Genomic DNA, 21,312 nt, shown 5'->3' on the forward strand with positions numbered 1-21,312 from the left:
AGGTCTCAATGCCCAGGCAAGTATAGCTGGGAGAGACATAAAACCAATGAGGCCAAAGGTGAGGGGGGAAGGAGGCCGTTTCCATCCTCACCTCAGTGAGCAGAGGGCAAAATTACCCCCACCAGACTCTGGACACCCATTGCTGGTCTAGGTGGTCGGTGGTGGGAGATGGTGGTTGGTTCCGCAGAGCCATCACCACTTCCCAAAAGAACAACTTAACACCCAGGCCTGGTAGGGTCCCAGGAAGGAGGCTGGTTGTGTGATCTTCACCAAAGGAAGGCAGCCTGATCGGCACCCAGCCTCCTTCGTCCTATCTCAGAACTGGTTTGTGTGGATCCCGGCTCTACCTCTGACTCCAGGAGGCACCTGGTGGTACCACAGACTCTCAGATTTGGTGTCCGTGTGTGAAATGAGGACAAGGCTACCCCTGTCATAGGTTTGAAGGAGAAAACACATAGTTCATGTGTCCAATGCCTAGCAATGCCCAGGACAGAGCGATTCTACACAGGCCCCCGTCCCTGGCCAGTTCCATTCGGGGCTCTGGCTGTATAAACACACCACGGAAGCACCTGGTCCTACCGAAGGCCTTGTGCAAGTTCTCTCAGCCTCCCCAGCATCCCCGCAGCACTCACCTGCAGTCACAGGGATGCGCAGCAAGTCGAACCTGTGAATGCTGCAATGACTGGACTGAAGAAAGCGGAAAATCCTCAAGTCTTCACATGGATGCAAAACAACACACATGAGCAGAAGAGCACGGCTTGCCTCTTCCTGAATGGAAGGCCCTGGGCAGTTTAGTTTAACAGTAGACTTCCACTGAGCACAGCCTTTGCAGCAACCACACAGACAGACACCTCTCCTACCGGACTGTAAGATCCCTGAGAGTAGAGATCTCTTTCATCCAACTTTGTATTCTCCTGAAGGATAGAGAAAATATACGTTCTCCCTGGAAACTGACTAGCCAGCGTTGGGGAGATGTTGATGAGAAGGATAAACTGAACCACCCTGAAGGGATTATAGCCTTGATAGGCATATGAAAGGGATGCCTAATTGCTATACATTGAAAAATATAAAAACCAAAGTAGAATAGGATTGGACCCACTGCCTAATGAGTAGAGCAGTCACAATTTCTAAACTTGCTAAGTTCAAATCACTCCTGACAAGTGCCACCCTGGTCCAGAGACCGGAGATTTCTGTGGGGTCTGGCTCTGTGATTCCATGGCCTCCAGCGAGTTTTTTCTCTCTAAACTTCAGTTTTCTTAGTCACACAGGGTATGAAATAACAATTTTTCTAAAATTTCTTACAGCTGTAAAGTGAGGGTGTCCAAAATCTCTGCACACACTTTAGCAAACCTCCCTGTGAAAGGCTCCCTGCCTGGGCACTCCTGAGACCCTTTCCGCCCTGCGCAAGCTTGTGCCCTATGAGACAGTAAACCACAAGGACACGAATGACTGTGACTCAGATAGGCAGGGGCAATGGCCATCGAGAGGTGCTCATGGGGAACTTGTGGCTGCGGAGATGAGGAGACTGGAGATGAGGAGACTGTGGAGGGGCGGCATCCACTCGTTTCAATGTGGCAAATACTAAGTACCCACCAGGCCAGGCACTGCGCCTTAGCTCAGAAAACATGAGACAAGCGTGCCCTGCACAGAGCCTCCCTCATGGTGACCACAGGCTGGATGGCAGAAGCAGACACTTGAAGGGAGGGATGGAGGGGTTCCAGATGATGGGGGGAGCCTGTGCAGAGAGACAGGAGGGCAGAGCATCGCACAGCTCACAGGAGGGAGGCTAAGGCTCTCTGCACAGAGGTTGAGAAAGGGAGAGAGCCGTACACTGCCGTGGAGCCTCTGGAATGTCAGGCTGCGGAGTCTGGACTTGAATCAGTACATGATCACCGATGTTACAGCCAAATACACATTGGTTCTATATAAAAGGAAGATAGCTAAAAGAAAACTCGCTCCCAGAAAGTAATTTAAATAAATTTATTTGCAGGAGAGAAACATCTGAACATCAGGTACAGGTCTGATCCACAATGATCCAACAACAGGCCTAACTTGTCCTGGGGTACTCGGATGCATCCATCCAAGTCCATGCAGCATCGGATCTGAGTATTCCACAATGCACATGACCATGACACAGTGATAAAGTACAACAGCAATACTCACCACTCTGTGAGCTACAGTTACAATATAAACAGTTTAGGTCCTTTGTTAAAAAAAATGGAAAAAATATTTCTATTACAGCTTTATTTCCAGCATTTTCAGTTAGATACAGCTTTATATATTTTCTCTCACGTTAGACAGCAAAAGGTCGCCTTCTTTAGCATCTGTAGATAAAATATATTACTTGTTAACCGTCTGTACTCTGAAGCATGTTTGCCATGTATGAGTTCAGATAAGAGAATGAAACTGTGCTATGGCAAAATCCTGGCTGAGGATCAGGACTTGGATAGCTTCCATACTTGTTTTAAAAAACTGCCATCTGGGAAAAAAGAAGTGAAGACATGAAAGCGAACGGACATACTCTCTTTCAATGAGGCAGTCTAACTCCAGAGAATGGGCTTTCCATCTGAATTCCAAGTGTGTGGTCCCAAAGTGGAATTCTCTCCAGTCCGGGAGCTGCCTCTGGCCGGGAGCAGCACACCCAGGGAAAGCCAGCGGGGAGGGAAGGGTTAACTGAGCTACAGAGATGGCCCCTGATAAATCAGCTCCTCCAGGTCCTCAGCCCACACAAAGGCAGGGCAGCCAACACACCAACACAGGACCACGCGCTCACTGAACTGCACACATAGAGCTCCGAGGAGTGTTCACAGGTCTTGACATGGGTTCCTGGTGGTAGTTTACAATATCTGCCTTCACCACCCTCTGTCATAAAAGAAAACAGAGTCATTATCAGGGCATCAGAACATTCAGAAAGGGCTCCTTACAGTATATTTTCATTTTCTGAACTTTGGCGAACCCCTGATGATAGACACCATAAATGAAGCAGGAGCTGATATTACAAGAACCAACCAGAACAAACTAGAGCAGAGCTGGGATTGGCGGGCAAGGGGGCTTTCTTGTTGTTGTTGGGTTTTGTTTTGTTTTAAGTATCTAATTGCATGTCCTTAATTGAGTCTTTCCTGGTTTTATGACATAAGCTTGAAGTTATCACAAGTCTAATAAAAACCTGACAAATTAATATAAAATATTAAACCCTGGTTAACACTTAAAGCAAAGGTTTAAAATTAATCATTTACATAGTTTAACTGATAGACAAGATTTTGTTATTTCAAAGTAAAAAAGTCATTATTTATTAATACTTCCATAAACCACTATCCCCAGCCATAGCTTTTTAAAGAATGTTTATAGTAATTAGTGAGTTAGTGAGAAGAGGTGTGAATGTTAAAAGTCACATAGAAAAGGAGAAATGTTTTGAGCAACTCAATATTTAAAATGTTGCCAATTTTTAAAACGTTCCTCCCAAACCCCTAACTTACTTCCAAATTGCTCACTAATGGGTTATAATAATGACTAACAAAATACAGAATGAGAATTTAGAAAATTACTGCATACCCATATTTTTAAAATAATTTAAACTGAAAGATAGGTTTAATTCTTCCTTCCTTCTTTCTGAGCCACATTCAAGGATAATGATAAATTTAGCAATATGCCCTAATATTCATCTCTATATAATAATTTACATTAAAACAAATCCTTTACTGTTTTCAACTCTTTTACTAAATCTGCACACACAAGCAGACAAAGAAGAGTAATTCAAGACAAATTTTAAAAGTACTCTTTCAATTACCAGGCTATTTCAGGAAAAATGGTAAGGAATGAATAATGAAATAACTGCCTCAATTCTCCACTTCACTGCACATGTAATAAACACAACCATAAAGACAAATACGAGTGAAAGTAACTGAAATGTTATTTTAATTTGTTCCCAATTCCTTATTTCATTCGTAAGTCTCTTGGCAAAGGATCAATATTTCAAAGTTCTAAAACAGGATGTATGCAATATTAATTCCAATAATGTACAATCATCATTTGAACTTCTCTATTCATAAGGGGAAAAGAACAAGATAGCATTCACTAGTTCTCACCACCCTCCTCCCCGAAAATGCAGTAATTTATCCGTTATACCTGCACTACTGTACTGAACAGAGTCTAGTCTGAGCAGAGGTGAAATGTTGATTATCTTCTTCCGGGTACTTCACTATGTCTGCCCTGACAATACGCTGTCAATTCCGTACAATATAAACGAGATGAAGAAGAAAGAAAAAATGGAAAGCATGTTCAATGACTGAAAATAGAAGGGAACACCAAAGGAGAAAAAGGAATATACACATAAATTTAAACATGTCTCAAAAGAAAACAGCAGAATATAGACATATAAAAGGAAGGAAAGCAAGTAAAGATTCAAGAAACGTCATTCTTTATAATGCCACTTAATTGTTAAAATAGACTTGTCTGCTCCTCCCAGATAAGTTGTGAGTTCTAGTTTTGATATCACAATTACACATAACATATATAATTCCCAGTATTCAGAGAACAACCAAGAATTATGGTGCTTTTCTATGCTAACATGCAGTAAAAGTATTAATTCCATTTCCTTTCACTAACATTACTGAGGATCTACCCTGTGCCAGTCACTCTGTAATGGGAATGCACAGCTAAGTTACACAGCATCTGTTCACAAGTTGCTGGGGACCCATGGGAAGAGAAATACATTCACAGATAATTGTCATACAAGAATAAGTGCTGTACTAGTAGACCTATATGCTGTGGTAATAGAGAGGAAGGAGTAATTAATTTTCTTTGAAGGTAGGAAAGAGAATGCATATATATATATATCAGAGGAAGTCATGTAGGATTTACAAATTTTATATTTAATAACATTTACTATTTGTCAAAAATATTCTCTTTTAAAATATATATATATTTTACAGAGAGGAAGGGAGAGAGATAGTCGATGAGAGATGTCCGACATTGATGAGAGAGAAACATCGATCAGCTGCCTCCTGCACACCTCACACTGGGGATGTGCCCGCAACCAAGGTACATGCCCTTGACTGGAATCAAACCTGGAACCCTTCAGTCCGCAGGCTGACACTCTATCCACTGAGTCAAACCAGTTATGGCTCAAAGATATTCTTCTGATGCTAATTGCCCCAATCCTCACAACCCTAATGTCCATGGTCATCCCATCCTATATAATAAAGAGGTAATATGCAAATTGACCGTCACACACTCACACAAGATGGCTGCCACCATGCAGTCACAAGATGGCCACCACAAGATGGCCAGCTGAGAGGGATGTCCGACTGCCAGTTTTGGCCCAATCCCCAGCAGTCAGACATCCCCCAAGGGGTCCCAGATTGGAGAGGATGCAGGCTAGGCTGAGGGACACCCCACCCCCACCCCAGTGCACGAATTTTGTGTACCGGGCCTCTAGTATTTCATATAAAATTAAAACAAGTTCAAAATGCACTTTTCTGTCATTTAAAAAAATGACATACAGTATTTAAGCACAACAGCTATTTTCTCAACTAAGAGTTTTGCTAAACTAAAGAATCAAAACTACTGTGTTAGAAAAAAAAAAACTACTGTGTTAGGTTTTTGTTTGCAATAACCCTTAAAAAGACTATATGTGACAAGTATGACAGAGATAACATGCTCTCTAAATTGTTCAACTTTAAATTATCCTGGCTTTTTTTCCTTTCATAATTTCAAGTATCTTATTTCAGAAAACTCTTATTTCATAACAGCATTTAATAATTAACAAATATAGAAAACCATGTTAATAAGGCTGCTGGTTGCAATGGCACTTATAAAGACTGAATGAACTAGGAGTAAATGAGTAGGGTGGTACAGTATATTGGCCTAAGCAGGCTCTGCCCCAATTCCCAGCAGCAGCTTAACTGCTGGACAAGACTGCGATTTACTGGGCAGAAGCATTGCTAACCACAATGTGAGGTACTGCAAGAGGAGTATGTCAGTAAAACACTGAACACCATTATCTGTCCTCGACCGAACCTAATTGTTACATGACAAACTGTGGGTTACAATAAAGAAAAGGGATTTTCATAATCAGTAAGCAACTCATCAATCCTCCAAAATGTTGGTTTAAACCCTATCCTATAAACACAACCAGGTTACTGACCTACGGTCAAAATATTTGGTCAATGTACTGACTAATATAAATGGCTTGGATATTCAGCATTAATTTTCATCCAATTAATGAAGAACTAAAAAGGCAACATCTTTCTTTCTTTGGGGCCTTCGTTGTTTGACATAAAGCTTTGTACAAAGTTTCTGAACTAGCAGCCAGAACCAAGGCTTTGCTTTTTAGGAGTAGCAAAACAGAATATCCAGGCCATATACTTCATGGTAGGGGATTTCACAGGAGTCAGTCCGTGTACAAGTCATTATTTTTGTTTTCAGAGAAAATGTTACCTACAAAACATCAACTTTTATTTGAACACCAGCTTAGCCCTTATTATGTAAAGAGTAACTGTGATGGGTCCTGGAAGTGGAAGCGGTAGCTATCTAGACGGAAAGCAAGAAAGCAACCCTGGAGCTGGGGAAGTAAGGTATAAGGAGTAGAGATGGACTCTTGGGAAAACACAAAAAATAAATCTGGTCTACTCTGCAACTGTGTCTTCATACAGATAGTAGATACATGTTTATCATTGAAAAGTTATAGTTTGTCACACTCAGGATATAGAGTAAACATACCTTGAAGGCTAAAAACACTTGCCACTATCATTCATTCAAAGACAATCACTATTCTAGGTACTGAAGACATTCAGATAAATAATAAAATACACGATCTCTGTTTCTGAGACGCATAAGAGTCCAGCATGGAAAACAGATGTGTAAACTATTAAAGAATATATGTCTGCTATACATCCATAATATAAAGTATAACAAGATTATAGATTGCCATTTAAAGCATGGATATAGCAATTTAAAACTATAGTACTCTGTACACTGTAGGAACTTAAAGACAGCTACTCTCCCTGTTCTTCCACAAAGTGCGCTGCCACTAACATTCATCGCTTTAGGCAAGTTACTCACCTCTTTGTTCTTCATGATGGACTACGCTATAAAAAAAACCACGTTTATCTACATGGTCTCTAAGGTCCCATCTAGTTTTGAAACTATATGAAAAAATAAATTTAAAAGGTGATTAGAGAAAGATATGATATGGAAATTGATTAAGCAATGTTCAATATCTGAGGTTTAGATTAGTATGAACAAAGTGGTTAAATATGTTCTATAAGGAAGACAGGTGATGCTTAGGATAAAAAATAAACACTAGTGCAGTCTTTGTAAACTTATTTGACAAAATGATACAAAAATATTAACATCTAGGTAAGAAGAACCTAAGTTCCTTATGGCTCCTTAAGGAAGGTCAGTATTCAGATAAAACAGAAAAGAGAAGTATCAGGGGTTAAAGGCATTTGTGTTTATAGTTATACACTAAGTAAAACAGAATTAAAATCTTAAACATGCCTACTATATGCCCTATGCTAGAAACTTTTATATAGAGTATGAAGGTATTCAGAGGTCACATAAAGAATACATATTTTTAGCAAGTTTAGTGAGTATCTCAGATATGAAATTTTTGTTTAGAAAAAACTAATGCATACTTAATTTAAACCAAACAGAAATTCATAGTTTATTAACTGGCAAGTGAAACTGTCATGATTTAAAATGTATTAAGAATGTATTAAGAACTTTGAACACCAAGTATAGAAGGCAAAACATCCTTGCAATTCAGACAGAGAGAGATAACATACAAGATAGTACATTTTCATTTCAGACTACCTAATGCATTATTAAGGAGCTGAATACTAAACTTCCGAGAGAACAGCAGTAGTAAATTTATTTTTTCTCGTAAAGGTTTGACTACTTTGTAAACAAAAAACTCTGAAAAATCTCAGAAACTAGGACATTTGTTAACAACCCTTCCCAACTTTTATACTATCTTAGAGGAGAATGGTTGGGGCAGGGGAAAAAAGAGAACAAATAAACAATGAAAATGAAACTATCAACTAAATTGGGAATTGTGAGAAACGCAACTAGAGTGTACTTAATTGTTTAAATACCTGTCTGCCCATTTGTGCTGGGAGTTCCTTGAGGACAAGGACTTATTCATCTCTGTGGTCCCTGGCACAAAGTAGACTCTCAAAACGTGTGGGCTGTATTCAGAAACAACATTCCATTTCTTCTCTTTCTTCCCCTATCTCTTCCTTATAAAACTTGCTCAATGTGCTGAAAGTCATTTTATAACTCCCAAACAGTAATGATCTCGGTTAGAACTAAAATAACAGAATCTCTTTCAATAAATCAGTGAATGAAGTTAAGACTACAGCCTTATTACAAATATTTGTCACAAACTAAATTACTGTAGCATCAATTTCCACGTGACTCAGTGAGTCTACCAATTCCTATAAAATGAATAAAAACACTTTCAAACATTACACCAAATCCCCTCAGGTATCTTTTAAATGGCATAAAACCCACAGAAACCATTCACATCTCTCTCTCTCTCTCCCCCTCTCTCTCTCCCCTGCCCGCCCTCCCTCCATTCTCTCCCTCCTCCTTTTCCTTCCTCCTTCTCTCCTTCCCTCCTTTTCCATATATATTTCCTTCTTCCTTCTCTCCTTCCTCTTTTTCCATATATATTTTGGGTTTTAATATACACCTTGTATATATAAACAAAAAATATAAAACCTGAACTTCTTTGTCTTTTTCCCCCCTAGTCCTTTACATCCAAATGGCCAACAAACACATGAAAAAGATGTTCAGCATCACTAATCATCAGGGAAATGTAAATTGACACCACAATGAGCTATCACTTCACACAATGGCTATCATCAGGAACTCAAGAGATGTCCTGGCGAGGATGTGCAGAAAAGAGAACCCTTGTGCACTGTTGGTAAGAATGTAAATGGTACAGCCACTATAAAAAACACGATGGAGGTTCCTCTAAAAATTGAACTATCATATGATCCAACAGTTCCATTCCTGGATATTTGTCCAAAAAAAGAGAAAACACTAGCCGAAACCGGTTTGGCTCAGTGGATAGAGCATCGGCCTGTGTACTGAAAGGTCCCAGGTTCGATTCTGGTCAAGGGCATGTACCTGGGTTGCGGGCACATCCCCAGTGGGGCATGTGCAGGAGGCGGCTGATCGATGTCTCTCTCTCATCGATGTTTCTGACTCTCTATCTCTCTCCCTTCCTCTCTGTAAAAAATGAATAAAATATATTTTTAAAAAAACACTAATTCAGAAAGATATATGTACCACAATGTTCATCACAGTGTTTTTTACAACAGCCAAGATATGGAAACAACCTTACCATCCCACAACAAATGAATGGATAAATAAAATGTGGTAAACACACACACACACACACACACACACACACACACACACACACACACACAGGAATATTATTCAGCCATGAGAAAGGAGGACATTCAGCCACTTGCAACAGCATGAATGAACTTAAGTATATTATGCTAAGTGAAGTAAGTCACACAGAGAAAGATAAATACCGCAGGATATCACTTTTATGTGAAACTTTAGAAAGCCAAACTTGTAAAAACAGAGAATAAAATGGTGTTACCTGGGAATGAGGGGCGGGAGGACAGGGTAGATACGGTTAAGGGTACAAACTTACACTAAAGTAGGAAAGCCAGAGATATAATGTGCAGTACAGTGAATAATCATCAAACCCACGAAGAGACTAGAACTTAATTATTCCAACTACTAAAAAGAAATAAATTACTCTTTAAATATAAAGTTCAATATAATCACCTGTGACTGTTCTATTTCTGCTTTGTTTAATTTGATTCCAAGGATTTCAGCAGCAACTTTCTGAAAACACAGGAATACCTACATACCAAAAATAGGTTTAAATGATTTAAAACAGGCATGCTTAAGTTACCTTCAAATAAACTGAACTTTCTAAACAATGATAAATAGCAAGAATTACAAAATATGATGCACCAGGTTATTCCAAAAATAGCTTTATTTGTCAGAGACAACAAAATTTTAAATGTAATAAACTTTTAAGTCGTTAAACCTATAAATTGAAAAAATTCATAAAATTCAGTAAATTGATCTAAATATAAATCCCTAAAAACTTACATTTTAAAGATTTAACATAAGACGATTACAGTGACCACATTCAAAAAATACTAGCAAAACAAACACCTACAGGTGCTGAAGAAAATGAGAATACAGTATACTACCTGGGTTTTTCACTGCCAACTTTAAATTGGTCTTTTGACCTGGCTTTAGTCTATACCTTAAAAATCTTTGCTGCTCTCAAGTCAATGAACTCTCCACATCTTTTGAGCAGAACAACTTAGAAATCCCTACTGTATTTTATCAGTTCAGAGTGAAGGAGCAGTATACTCCATTATCAATAAGCAAAAGTCTACAAACACTTCTCTATAAACAAACTTTTCATACACTGTTAGCTTACGTTATGATTTCTAACACTCCAATCCAGAGTTCACCTGTAAGGTATAACTTGTCTTTGCTTCATAAGTGTACTATCATTTTCTTATCCCTACTTACCTAATGATTACTTACTGAATATTTATCACAATTTTATTAATCTAATTTTGATTTCTAATCAAAAAGAGATACATACTCCGAAAGGTTTATGTCACTTGCACCTCAAAAAGTAATATATATTATAGTTCACTGATAGTCAATGTTTAAGGAAAAACAGGAAAGTTAGTGTGGTAGAATGGAGAGGAGATGGACTGTACAAGAAAATAAGCAGAGATTACAAATCATGTAAGATCTGGGAGGCTATCAGAAGGGCTGTGGCTTTTACTCTGAGTAAAATGGAAACCCTGGGACAGTGGCTTGTTGTAACTTCTATTTTGATAGGTTCAACCCGGCTGCTGTACTAAGTACTCACTAGAGAAGATCAAGGGTACAAAAAAGAAACCAGCGAAGATAATAATGTCAGAGATGATGGGGGCTTGAAACAAAGTGGTAGCAGTGTAAATATAAGAAATAACCACCAGGTTCTGGACATATTTTGAAAGTAGAGCCAAGAGGACTTGAGGTGTAAAGAAAGGAGGGTTCAAGGATAACTCCAATATAATTTTGGATTTAGTAATTGATAGAACTGCCATTTACTGAAGTGGGAAGAGTGTGAGAGATTTGAAGAGGGAATACCAACAGCTCAGAATGGACCTGAATTAAACTTGGACTACCTATCAGACATCTCAGCAGAGGTCTAGGGTGGACAGTTGAACATTGAGTCTGATCAAAGCCACGAGACTAGATGAGGTCACTAAGGAAGTAAGTTTAGAAAAAGAAATACACAAAGTGGGCACTCGGCAAATGCAAACTGCTGGCAGGAGCACTAATATTTGTGAGGATCAGAAAAAGAAGACTAGAAGGAATGAATCATCGTATGAGATTAGCAGTCATCTCTGAATGCTGAAATTATGGGGATTTATATTCTTTTTAAACTCTTAAACAACCATAAACTTACGTTAAATGAATTACAAAAGTAATATAAACAGAATAAACATGTTACATCTAATCTAGTCTATTTTATATCTTCAATAAGCATTAATTTGTTGCAAAAAATAATGGAAATCATTCCTATGAATATTAATAAATAAATGTAAAATCTCACTCATAAGATCCATTTTCATTGTTACTTACAGAGTCTCCTGTCTTTGCTGAGACAAAGTGGCTACTAAAACCGTTTTCCTGGCAAAACCTCAAGTGTTTTTCAGGTTTTACTGTTCGCATATGCTCCAAATCAACTAGAAAGGTGAACAGAAACAGAAAAAAAATATTAGAGTCAATCAACATACTTTAACATGTTTAAGTTTGACTTATCTTCCAGTATTATATCCCAGCTTAGGCACTAACTGCGTAATCTTAGGCAATTTCCTTAACTTTTTTATGCCTCGGTCTCTAAACATAAAAACTAAGAATAACACATATACCTACCTTATATGGAGTGTTTGAGAATTAATCCATGTATAGTGCAAATGTCCAGTACCTGATAAGTGCTCAAAAAATGAAAGCTATCATTCTTATTCTCTATATAGCTTCTGGAACATTGATGATACTCAAAAAAGATTTCCTTCGTATAATATGTTTGAACAGAGATTAATTGAAAGATTCATATTTAATTGAAACAGTTTAATTACTTTAATAATTAGAATAGTTCTGCAAGTTTTATAAATATTAACATTCAATAAATATGTAATTAATTTTCTACTAAAAGATATCAATATTTCATAGTGTATTTAATTTATTTAAAGCCATGGTTTAATTTTACAAGGAGACAGCTCAGCTACTTTCCAAACCTAAAGTATGCATTTCGAAAGTAAGGGGTAAGCATTTATGTCCTTGAATACTTGTAGGTTCTTTAAAGCAAAGCACAGTATTCATATCCAATACCGGTTTCATCTGGCACAGTCTATTTTTTCAAATGTGACCCTTTATTGAACAGTTTCTCTCTTTACAACACTAGAAACCCTATAAGGGTGTTGACTCAATGCCGTCAAATTATAAGGCAAATATATTCACAGGATTTAAGGACAACTGGGTTCTTTGAGTCAATATAGGAGGGAAAAAGTTAAACTGATTTCCTGAGGAAGGGACCCAACTGACTTGTAAAAACTTGTAAATTTGCAAATCTAGTGAGCCTACATAATAGTGTCAATTGATTATCAACTAAAAAGTACTCTCATTTTACATAAAAGGTTTTATTTAAAATTATATTGAAGGTCTTTAGTTTGTAGGCTCAAGAGATTTTTCTCTAGGAGATTTTTTATTTAGTCAGGGATTCTGAGTCCCATTTATATTGCTTAGCTTGAATAATATGGAGTTTTTCTTTTATGACCACAAGTTGCTATTCCTTAAACATCACTAAGACCTTATTTACAAAAAAAAGGCCAAAAAATGTCCAGATACCACAGGCATCAATTTATACAAGACTAAAATACTAAGCTATTAGCACTGACATTTATATATCTAGGTTATCATAATATTAAAGCTAAAATACTTTCCTAATTCAACAAGAGTAAGAACAAATCCTGACATTAGGAAAAATCCCCCTGAGTAACTACCAATTTTTTTTAAAAGCAAGTTTGTCATTTTGTGTGTGTGTGTACTTATTTTTTCAAATGGAACCATCTATCACTGTTCAACGTTTTTCTTTTTCTTTTTTTCTCTCCCTCCATCCTTCCCTACAACTCCCCAACTATCACATAAGTTATCTATAGCATTGGGTAATTTACTATCCAAGCCAAAGTTTTCCTAATGAAGATAGCAATAGAAGACCAGTATGTCACTGATCAATTGTGGGATGGGGAGGGGTATGGGGGAGCATTTATTGAGTACCTATTATATACCAAGTACTGTGCTAGGTAGTAAGAACCCACAGATGAAAAAGATACAATCATTTCTCAAAAAGTCATCCCCAGTATATGAACGTAGAAGACCATTAAGGATATCAAAGTTATTTTAAATGACTGAGATTCTGACAAATGAGACAGCAGAAATTAAAAAAACACACAACTTCACTACAAAGTTTCCTTTTGTTGTCTTAGAATTTAACATTAAGAGGGTTCATTTACTACAGTACTAATAAAATCTTTCTTTTCTTCTATTTTTAAGAATATTCTTAAAATTATTATCCAGTATCCACCTATCATACATGTGATAACACTTACTGCTACATGATTTAACTTCCTTTATGTCCTTCAGTAAAGCACATCATTTTTCAAGGTGTTATATATATGTGTATATACATATATATATTTTTTATCCTCACCTGAGAATATGTTTTTTTATTGATTTTAGAAAGAAAGAAGGGACTGGAGAGGGAGGGAGAGAGAGAGGAGAAGGGGGAGGAGGAGGAGGAGCAGGAGGAGGAGGAGCAGGAGGAGGAAAGAAAGAAAGAAATATTGATAGGTTGCCTCCTGCAGGAGCCCAGACCAGGAATCAAACCCACAATCTTTTGGTGTAAAGGATGACACTCCAACCAACCAAGCCACCCTAATAACAGTAATATATGCTCACTTCCCAAATATTCAGAAAAACAATTACGAAAATGAAATTTAAAATGCCATTAACTAAGGACAACTACTATTAACATTTTGGCATATATCCTTCCAACATCTAAACAATATGAAGGACAAAGGCATTAATATTGTATACACTGAGTGGCCAGACGTTTGTAGACAAATTGGCTGTAATTTCGAGCTGAAGTTGCTAGAGGGCCAGACCATTATAAATAGGGAAACAGGTTGTCATTATATATATATATATATCCATCCCACATTCAAAGGCTGTTAAATTACGTTGTTTACCCATATCTTCAGAAAAAAAATCACTTCTACTGTCGTGGTAAACAACCTGTTTCCCTATTTATAATGGTCTGGTCCTCTGGCAACTTCAGCACGAAATTATAGCTAATTTGTCTACAAACATCAGGTGGTCATAATAATCTGGCCACTCAGTGTATATGCCATTTCTTTTACCTCAACCATATTACATCATGCTTAACAATTTCAATGTAAAACTTTACTGATGATTCATTCATTCATTCAACAAATATCTGAGTGTCAGGCACTGTCCTGGATGCTGCAGATTTAACAATGAGCTTACATTTTAATGAAGGGGAAAGGACCAACAAGTATATTCTATAGTATGACAAATGCTGATAGATTTTATGAAGAAAGATAAAGGGTACATAAGGGGCAGGGGTATTTTAAACAGCTAGGTAAAAAACCTAAAGAAGGCTAAGAACCAAGAATATCTGGGAGAAAGTCTTCCAAGCAGAGGAAAATGAAGTGCAAAGGTCCTAATGAAGATTATCTTAGCATACTCAAGGAAAAGCCAGGAGGCCAGAGTGGCTAAAATCAGTTGGCAAGGGAGGGAAATAGCGTGAAATGAGGTTTAAAAAGCCAGGGCCATATTGTGCAGTGTGTGTCGACCACTCTAAGAGAGATGGGAAGTTACTGGAGGGTTGTGAGGGGGAAAAGTTATAATCTGACTCACATTTTAAAAGACTCTGGGCTCTTTCTTTTGGAATAAACTATAGAGGGTCAAATGTAAAGCAGAGAAGCCACTGAGGGGGCTATAATCTGAGAGAGAATGTTACTTAGGACAAGAGTGGTAGCAACAGAGATAGTAAAAAGTGGGGCAGACTCTCAAAATATGTTCAGGATAAAAGGTAAATAGAATACGCTAATGGATTTAATATGAGATTTGAAAAATACCGAAAAGTCATTTGAAAATAGTTACCCCTGGATTTAAAATGAGACACAGTGTATTGGTGGGTTTTTTGCAGCCACATTCATTTAGCTGCATGGGTGGATAGAGATTTGCATTAAAGTAGAACTAAGGTTTTCTCAACCACTTAAAATAAATGAAAATGACGGGGAAGTTGAAGACAGTAAACGCAATGTAGTAATTACATTTATGAAGAAAGGAATCTAAGTTGATTAAGAAGGAAGTTGAGTCCTGGCAATTCTGTGATATGGTGCAGATGTTAGCTAACCATTTGGAGTAATCATTTTGCAGTACATAAGCGTATCAAATCAACACACTGTGTACCTTAAACTTACGCAATGTTATATGTCAATTATATTATCTATAATAATAAAAGCATAATATGCTAATTAGATCGGACGTTCTTCCGGACAAAGCCACAGCGGGTGGGGGCCAGGGCCAAGGCCCCTGCACAAATTTTGTGCATTGGGCCTCTACTATAAAACAAAGCTGGAAAAAGAATACTAGGTAAAATACACAATACTTTAGGATGTTAAAATGTAGAGTACACAATTACGCATATGGTAAAATTCTTACTTTGTAAGCCTATTATATATGCATATATGTGTGTAAATGACAGAAAAATATACTAGAATTTTAAAAATAAAGTTTAACAATAAATTGAGAAAAGTAAAATTTTAAAATGAGCTTTTGTTTTAAACTATCCTTTCAAAGATGTTTGCATGGCAAGCAGCATATATACAGCTAATGTCTCCCTCAGACACAAACTGCAAGTCTCTTTATTGACTGGTATAATAAAAATAGTATCTCCCATGTTGCATGCAATATTATATTTAAGATCATTAAATAATAATAATATCTCCCTTGAGAGCAAAGGTCAGAGGTTGACTTCTGACCTATTATAAAAGATTTAGGTTCCCTTAACTCTGGGTTCCTCAGTTGTAATACAGATCACTGCATGCACATCATCTATGGAGGTCACATTGCCCAGGTGAAACTTGGGTTGCAAAGAGAACCAATGCAAATATGGAACTCATCCTGCTTGCTATGAGTAATAAAGTCTTTCATCTCTGACCCAGGAGTCTCATACATTCTGCCAGTATCCATGGAGGTAGTAAGCTAATTTGTTATCTTCAGGCAGGGTGAGACCTAAGATCCTTTGCTGTTCTTAACAAAAAGAGAAAAATCTATATATATAAAAGCCTAAGTGACCGTTATGACCTGATGACCAGACAATTAGACAACTAGCTGGTAGCTATGATGTGCACTAACCACCAGGGGGCAGACACTCAATACAGGAGCTGTTCCCTGGTGGTCAGTGAGCTCCCACAGCCAACCTCCCACAGCTGGCCAACCTCCTGCGGTCTCTCCCCCAGGCCGGCCAACTTCCCACAGTCCCTCCCCCCAACCCCAATCGGCCCCAATTGGGACTGAGCAAGACAGTCCTGATCAGCCAGGAGGGACTCCACCTATGCACGAATTCGTGTACCGGGCCTCTAGTAGACATATAATGATAAGATGGGCAGGTTGGTTAGCAACACTACACTTCCCAGATTAGTTTGCAATTAGGTGTGACCATGAGACAAACTTCTGACCAATGCAATGAAGAACTAACGTGCATCACTACTAGGTACTAAGATATTGAAATTTTAGGGACTGTTTGTCTAGCATCTAGCATTACCTTAACTAATAGAAAAACAATTTAAAATACAGATCTACATCTACTTGTTAAAAATGAATCTCTTCCTCTTATATACCAAGTCTTGAGTTATTCACTAATGATAACTTGAAATTATAATTAGAAAGGTAATAAAAACCTAAGCATTATAGTATAGTTGTCTCTGTAATTTAGGTTATGCAATACTCAATCTAATAGTCACAAAATTACATTAAACTTAATTATAAACTGAGAAGAATATTTTGTATTTTTACTTACTAGGAAAAAATGTTTTAAATTTACAATTGTAGAAATATTTTTTTCTGCCATTAAAAGGCTCAAGTAATACATAGAAAACAGTCTGAAAACTGAAATACATTTTCCCTTGTCAATACATTTTGTTGGAAAATACAAGGAAAGATGCCTGAACAATTATCCAAACATGACCAATCTTGTTTCATCCATATCCCCACTCACAGATTATTTGAATCTTTTTTTCTTTTTATTAATTTCAGAGAAAGGAAGGGAGGGGGAGAGATAGAAATATCAATAATGAGCTTAATACCTTTAATAATTTATTAAATTTAATTTACGTGTTTAAAATTATGTATATATTTTCACTTCTAAAACACACACATGCTAATCATGCAAGTCTATGACAACTTTTTATTTTTCAATTACAGTTTGCATTCAACATTATTTTGTATTTGATGCAGGTGTATAGCCCAGCAATTAGGCAATCATATACTTTACAAAGTATCCCTCCCAATATTTCAGGTACCTGTCTGGCACTGTATACACAGTTAGACTGTATTCCCTGCACTTTATTTTACATCCCTATCACTATTTTGTAACTACCAATTCCAACCCCCATTCTTCTCCCTTCTGGCAACCATCAGTCTGTTCTTCCTGTCTATGAGTCTGTTTCTGTTTTGTTTGTTCATCTTGTTCATCTTTGTTTGTTCATCTTGTTCATCATGTAAGTGAAATCATATATTTGTCTTTGTCTGGTTTATTTAACTTAGCAAAATACCTTCTAGATCCATCCATACTGTCTCAAATAGTAAGATTTCATTCTTTTTATGGCCAAGTAATATTCCATTGTATAATGTACCACTATTTTTTATCCGTTTGTCTATTGATGGGCACTTGGGTTGCCTCCATATCTTGGCTATTATAAATAGCAAATTCATGCACCAGTGGGGTCCCTAGGCCTGGCCTGCAGGATCAGGCTGAAACCGCTCTCTGACATCCCTTGAGGAGTCCTGGATTGCAAGAGGGCACAGGCCAAGCCAAGTGCCTCCACTGGTGCACGACTGGGGCCAGGGAGGGACACAGGAGGTTGGCCAGCTGGGGAGGGACCACAGGAGGGCTCCAGGGTGTGTCCGGCCCATCTTGCTCAGTCTGATCGGCCAGACCCCAGCAGCAAGCTAACCTACCAGTCAGAGCGACTGCTCCCTGGTGGTCAGTGCACATCATAGCGACTGGTTGACCAGTCAACTGTCTGCTCCCTGGTGGTCAGTGCATGTCATAGCGAGCGGTTGAGCACCCTTAGCATATCATTAGCATATTACGCTTTGATTGGCTGAACGGACACTTAGCATATTAGGCTTTTATTATATAGGAATAGAGACCCGATGCATGAAATTTGTGCAAGGGGCTTGGCCCTCACAGCCCCTTGCAGCCCCGGCTTTCGGAAGGTCATTCTGCTGTTCAGTCTAATTAGCATATTAGCTCTTTATTATATAGGATACTGCAGTGAACATGGAAGGCATATATTCTTTCAAATTAGTGTTTTGGGTTTCTTTAGAAATATACCAGAAGTGGAATCACTAGATCATAAGTCGGTTCCATTTTTAATTTTTTGAGGAACATCCAGTTTCCATAGTGGCTGTACTAGTCTGCATTCCCACCAAGAGTGCACAAGGATTCCCTTTTCTCCAAATCAACATTTGTTGTTTGTTGATTTATTGGTGATAGCCATCTGGCAGCTGTGAGATGGTATCTCATTGTGGTTTTAATTTGCATTTCTCTGATGATTAGTGACATTGAGCATCTTTTCATATGTCTATTGGCCATCTGCATGTCCTTTTTGGAGAAGTGTCTATTCAGGTTATTTGCCCATTTTTTTAATTGTTTGGTTTATTTGGTGTTAAGCTGCCTGAGTTCTTTATAAATTTTGGATATTAACCCCTTTTATCAATGTATCATGGCGAATATCTTCTCCCATTCAGTAAGTTGTCTTTTTCTTTTGTTGATGGTTTCCTATGAAAACTTCTCTTTTTAAGGCCTATTTGTTTACTGGCATTCAGGCATTTTCATTGCATCTATCCATAGCAAGGGTGGGGAATGTACAGCAGGTGGGCTGGATAAGGCCCTTGAAATCATTTGGTCTGGCCCTGCCAAAGCATCAGGGGAGAGTTAATTAAATGACTGACCAAATATAGCAGGCTAATTTTTAAGTTGATAATTCTTTATGGCCCAAAAATAATGTTATAAATATCCAAATGAACCTAGGCAGAAAAAAGATTCCCCACCCCTAAATATAGTGAACAGAATAGTCTTTAAAAATACAGTACCAACTGTAACAAAAAGCTTAAAAACTAGATATATCAAGTATACAATAATCAGGGCTACTTATCAGACTGATGTAAAATTTTGAGTAAAATTTAAAATTCTTAAAAACATCACAATAATACTGATATTACTTTTTTAATATATATTTTATTGATTTTTTACAGAGAGGAAGGGAGAGGGATAGAGAGTTAGAAACATCAATGGAAGAGAAACATCGATCAGCTGCCTCCTGCACACCACCTATTGGGGATGTGCCGACAACCAAGGCACATGTTCTTGACCGGAATCGAACCTGGGACCTTCCAGTCTGCAGGCCAACGCTCTATCCACTGAGCCAAACCGGTTAGGGCTGATACTACTTTTTATATTGGCCTGAACTTTATAACATTCTTATCTTCCTAAATATTAATTTTCAACATGCTCTAAGCACATATTCTATAATGAATATGAGTTTTTTTTATTCACACCAGATTGCATTACTTCACACTTTTTTTAAAAAAAAATGGAAAGTATTACATGGTGCTAATTAATTATTTCACTGTCTATTCTGTCAATGGAAAAAAACATGAAAAGTAACTATTTGTGCTCCTCAGTCCACGTATGATGTCAGAAACAGAATATTCTCAGTGAAATGATTGTAAAATATGTCACTGTCTAACTTAAAAAAGTAAAAACAAAATACAAATATAGCACTTGCACAGATTTTCACAGTAATTTTTAGGTTATCAAGGAAACATCTAGAGTGTTGATCTGGTTATACTCAATTCAAACAAACTACTTGTCACATTAACTACCTCCAGGAAGTTACTCCAAACACAAAATAAACTGTTTATGCCCCTACTCAGATAGATAACATGACAGATTGTTATTAGTTGAAGACAGATGAAATACATTAATTTGATTGTGAGCATGTGTTTAATTTTACCCTGCCATGTACACTCTCTAATGCTGTCTTTGTATGATGACATAGTAAATCATACTGTACTAGAAGAATTGCTAATGCAAGAAAATTAAAAATTACCAGAACTTGACTTTGACTTTGTAGATTTTTTAACCAACCTTCTTAAAAAATAACTGCTTGGAAATTACTGTGTTCCACAAAGAGATTTTTTAAAAAAAGGTGTCATAAAAGAACTTTAATTCTAGTGCAAATGTTAAAATCTCTATGCAATTTAACATTTTTCCTGCATACTAGTTTTTCTTTTTCTTTGTGAAATGTCTCTTCCTATCTCTTACCATTTTATACTGTTTTAAGTGTTTATGTTATCTGTGTAGAGGTAAGGACATTTGCCATATTTGTTCTGAATCTTCCCCTCTGGTTAGAATTTTCCTTTTAAGTTTCATTATATGTAAGAGACAGAAATTAAGACTGTATGAAATGAAATCACTAAGACACTAAGTTCATTATCGTTTAAGCCAGTGGTTCTCAACCTTCTGGCCCTTTAAATACAGTTCCTCATGTTGTGACCCAACCATAAAATTATATTTGTTGCTACTGTTATGAATCGTAATGTAAATATCTGATATGCAGGATGGTCTTAGGCGACCCTTGTGAAAGGGTCGTTCGACCGCGAAAGGGGTCGCAACCCACAGGTTGAGAACCGCTGGTTTAAGCTTTGCTTATTTGGTTCTTTTGTCACATGCAGCTGGAAAAAAAAGCACATAGAACAATAGCCACTTACAAAATATCCTATATAATAAGGAGGTAATATGCAAATTAACCCTCATATCTCACCCTCAAAAAATGGCTGCCTATGACCAGGCTGGCAGGGGGGTTAGTGACGGACGAATGA

General features: G+C 37.4%; 1 protein-coding gene across 2 annotated transcripts in view; it reads right to left on the reverse strand.

Moving 5' to 3' along the window:
- Positions 1-1,965: 1,965 nt before the first annotated feature.
- RAB28 (RAB28, member RAS oncogene family) overlaps positions 1,966-21,312 on the reverse strand; it is a 66,857-nt gene continuing 47,510 nt past the window's right edge. Inside the window, exons 4-7 of one of the 2 annotated variants that reach the window (XM_015571861.1) lie at positions 11,695-11,798; positions 9,814-9,891; positions 4,126-4,220; positions 2,766-2,862 (exon numbers count right to left, since the gene is read on the reverse strand). In XM_015571861.1, coding sequence (XP_015427347.1) covers positions 4,131-4,220; positions 9,814-9,891; positions 11,695-11,798 — 272 coding nt within the window. In that variant the 3' untranslated portion in view covers positions 2,766-2,862; positions 4,126-4,130. Of the gene's footprint in view, positions 2,863-4,125; positions 4,221-9,813; positions 9,892-11,694; positions 11,799-21,312 lie in introns of both variants that reach the window. The other variant, XM_015571860.1, reaches the window with a different exon arrangement.

The sequence above is a fragment of the Myotis davidii genome, unplaced genomic scaffold (genome assembly GCF_000327345.1).
Source record: "Myotis davidii unplaced genomic scaffold, ASM32734v1 scaffold204, whole genome shotgun sequence".
NCBI lineage: Eukaryota > Metazoa > Chordata > Mammalia > Chiroptera > Vespertilionidae > Myotis > Myotis davidii.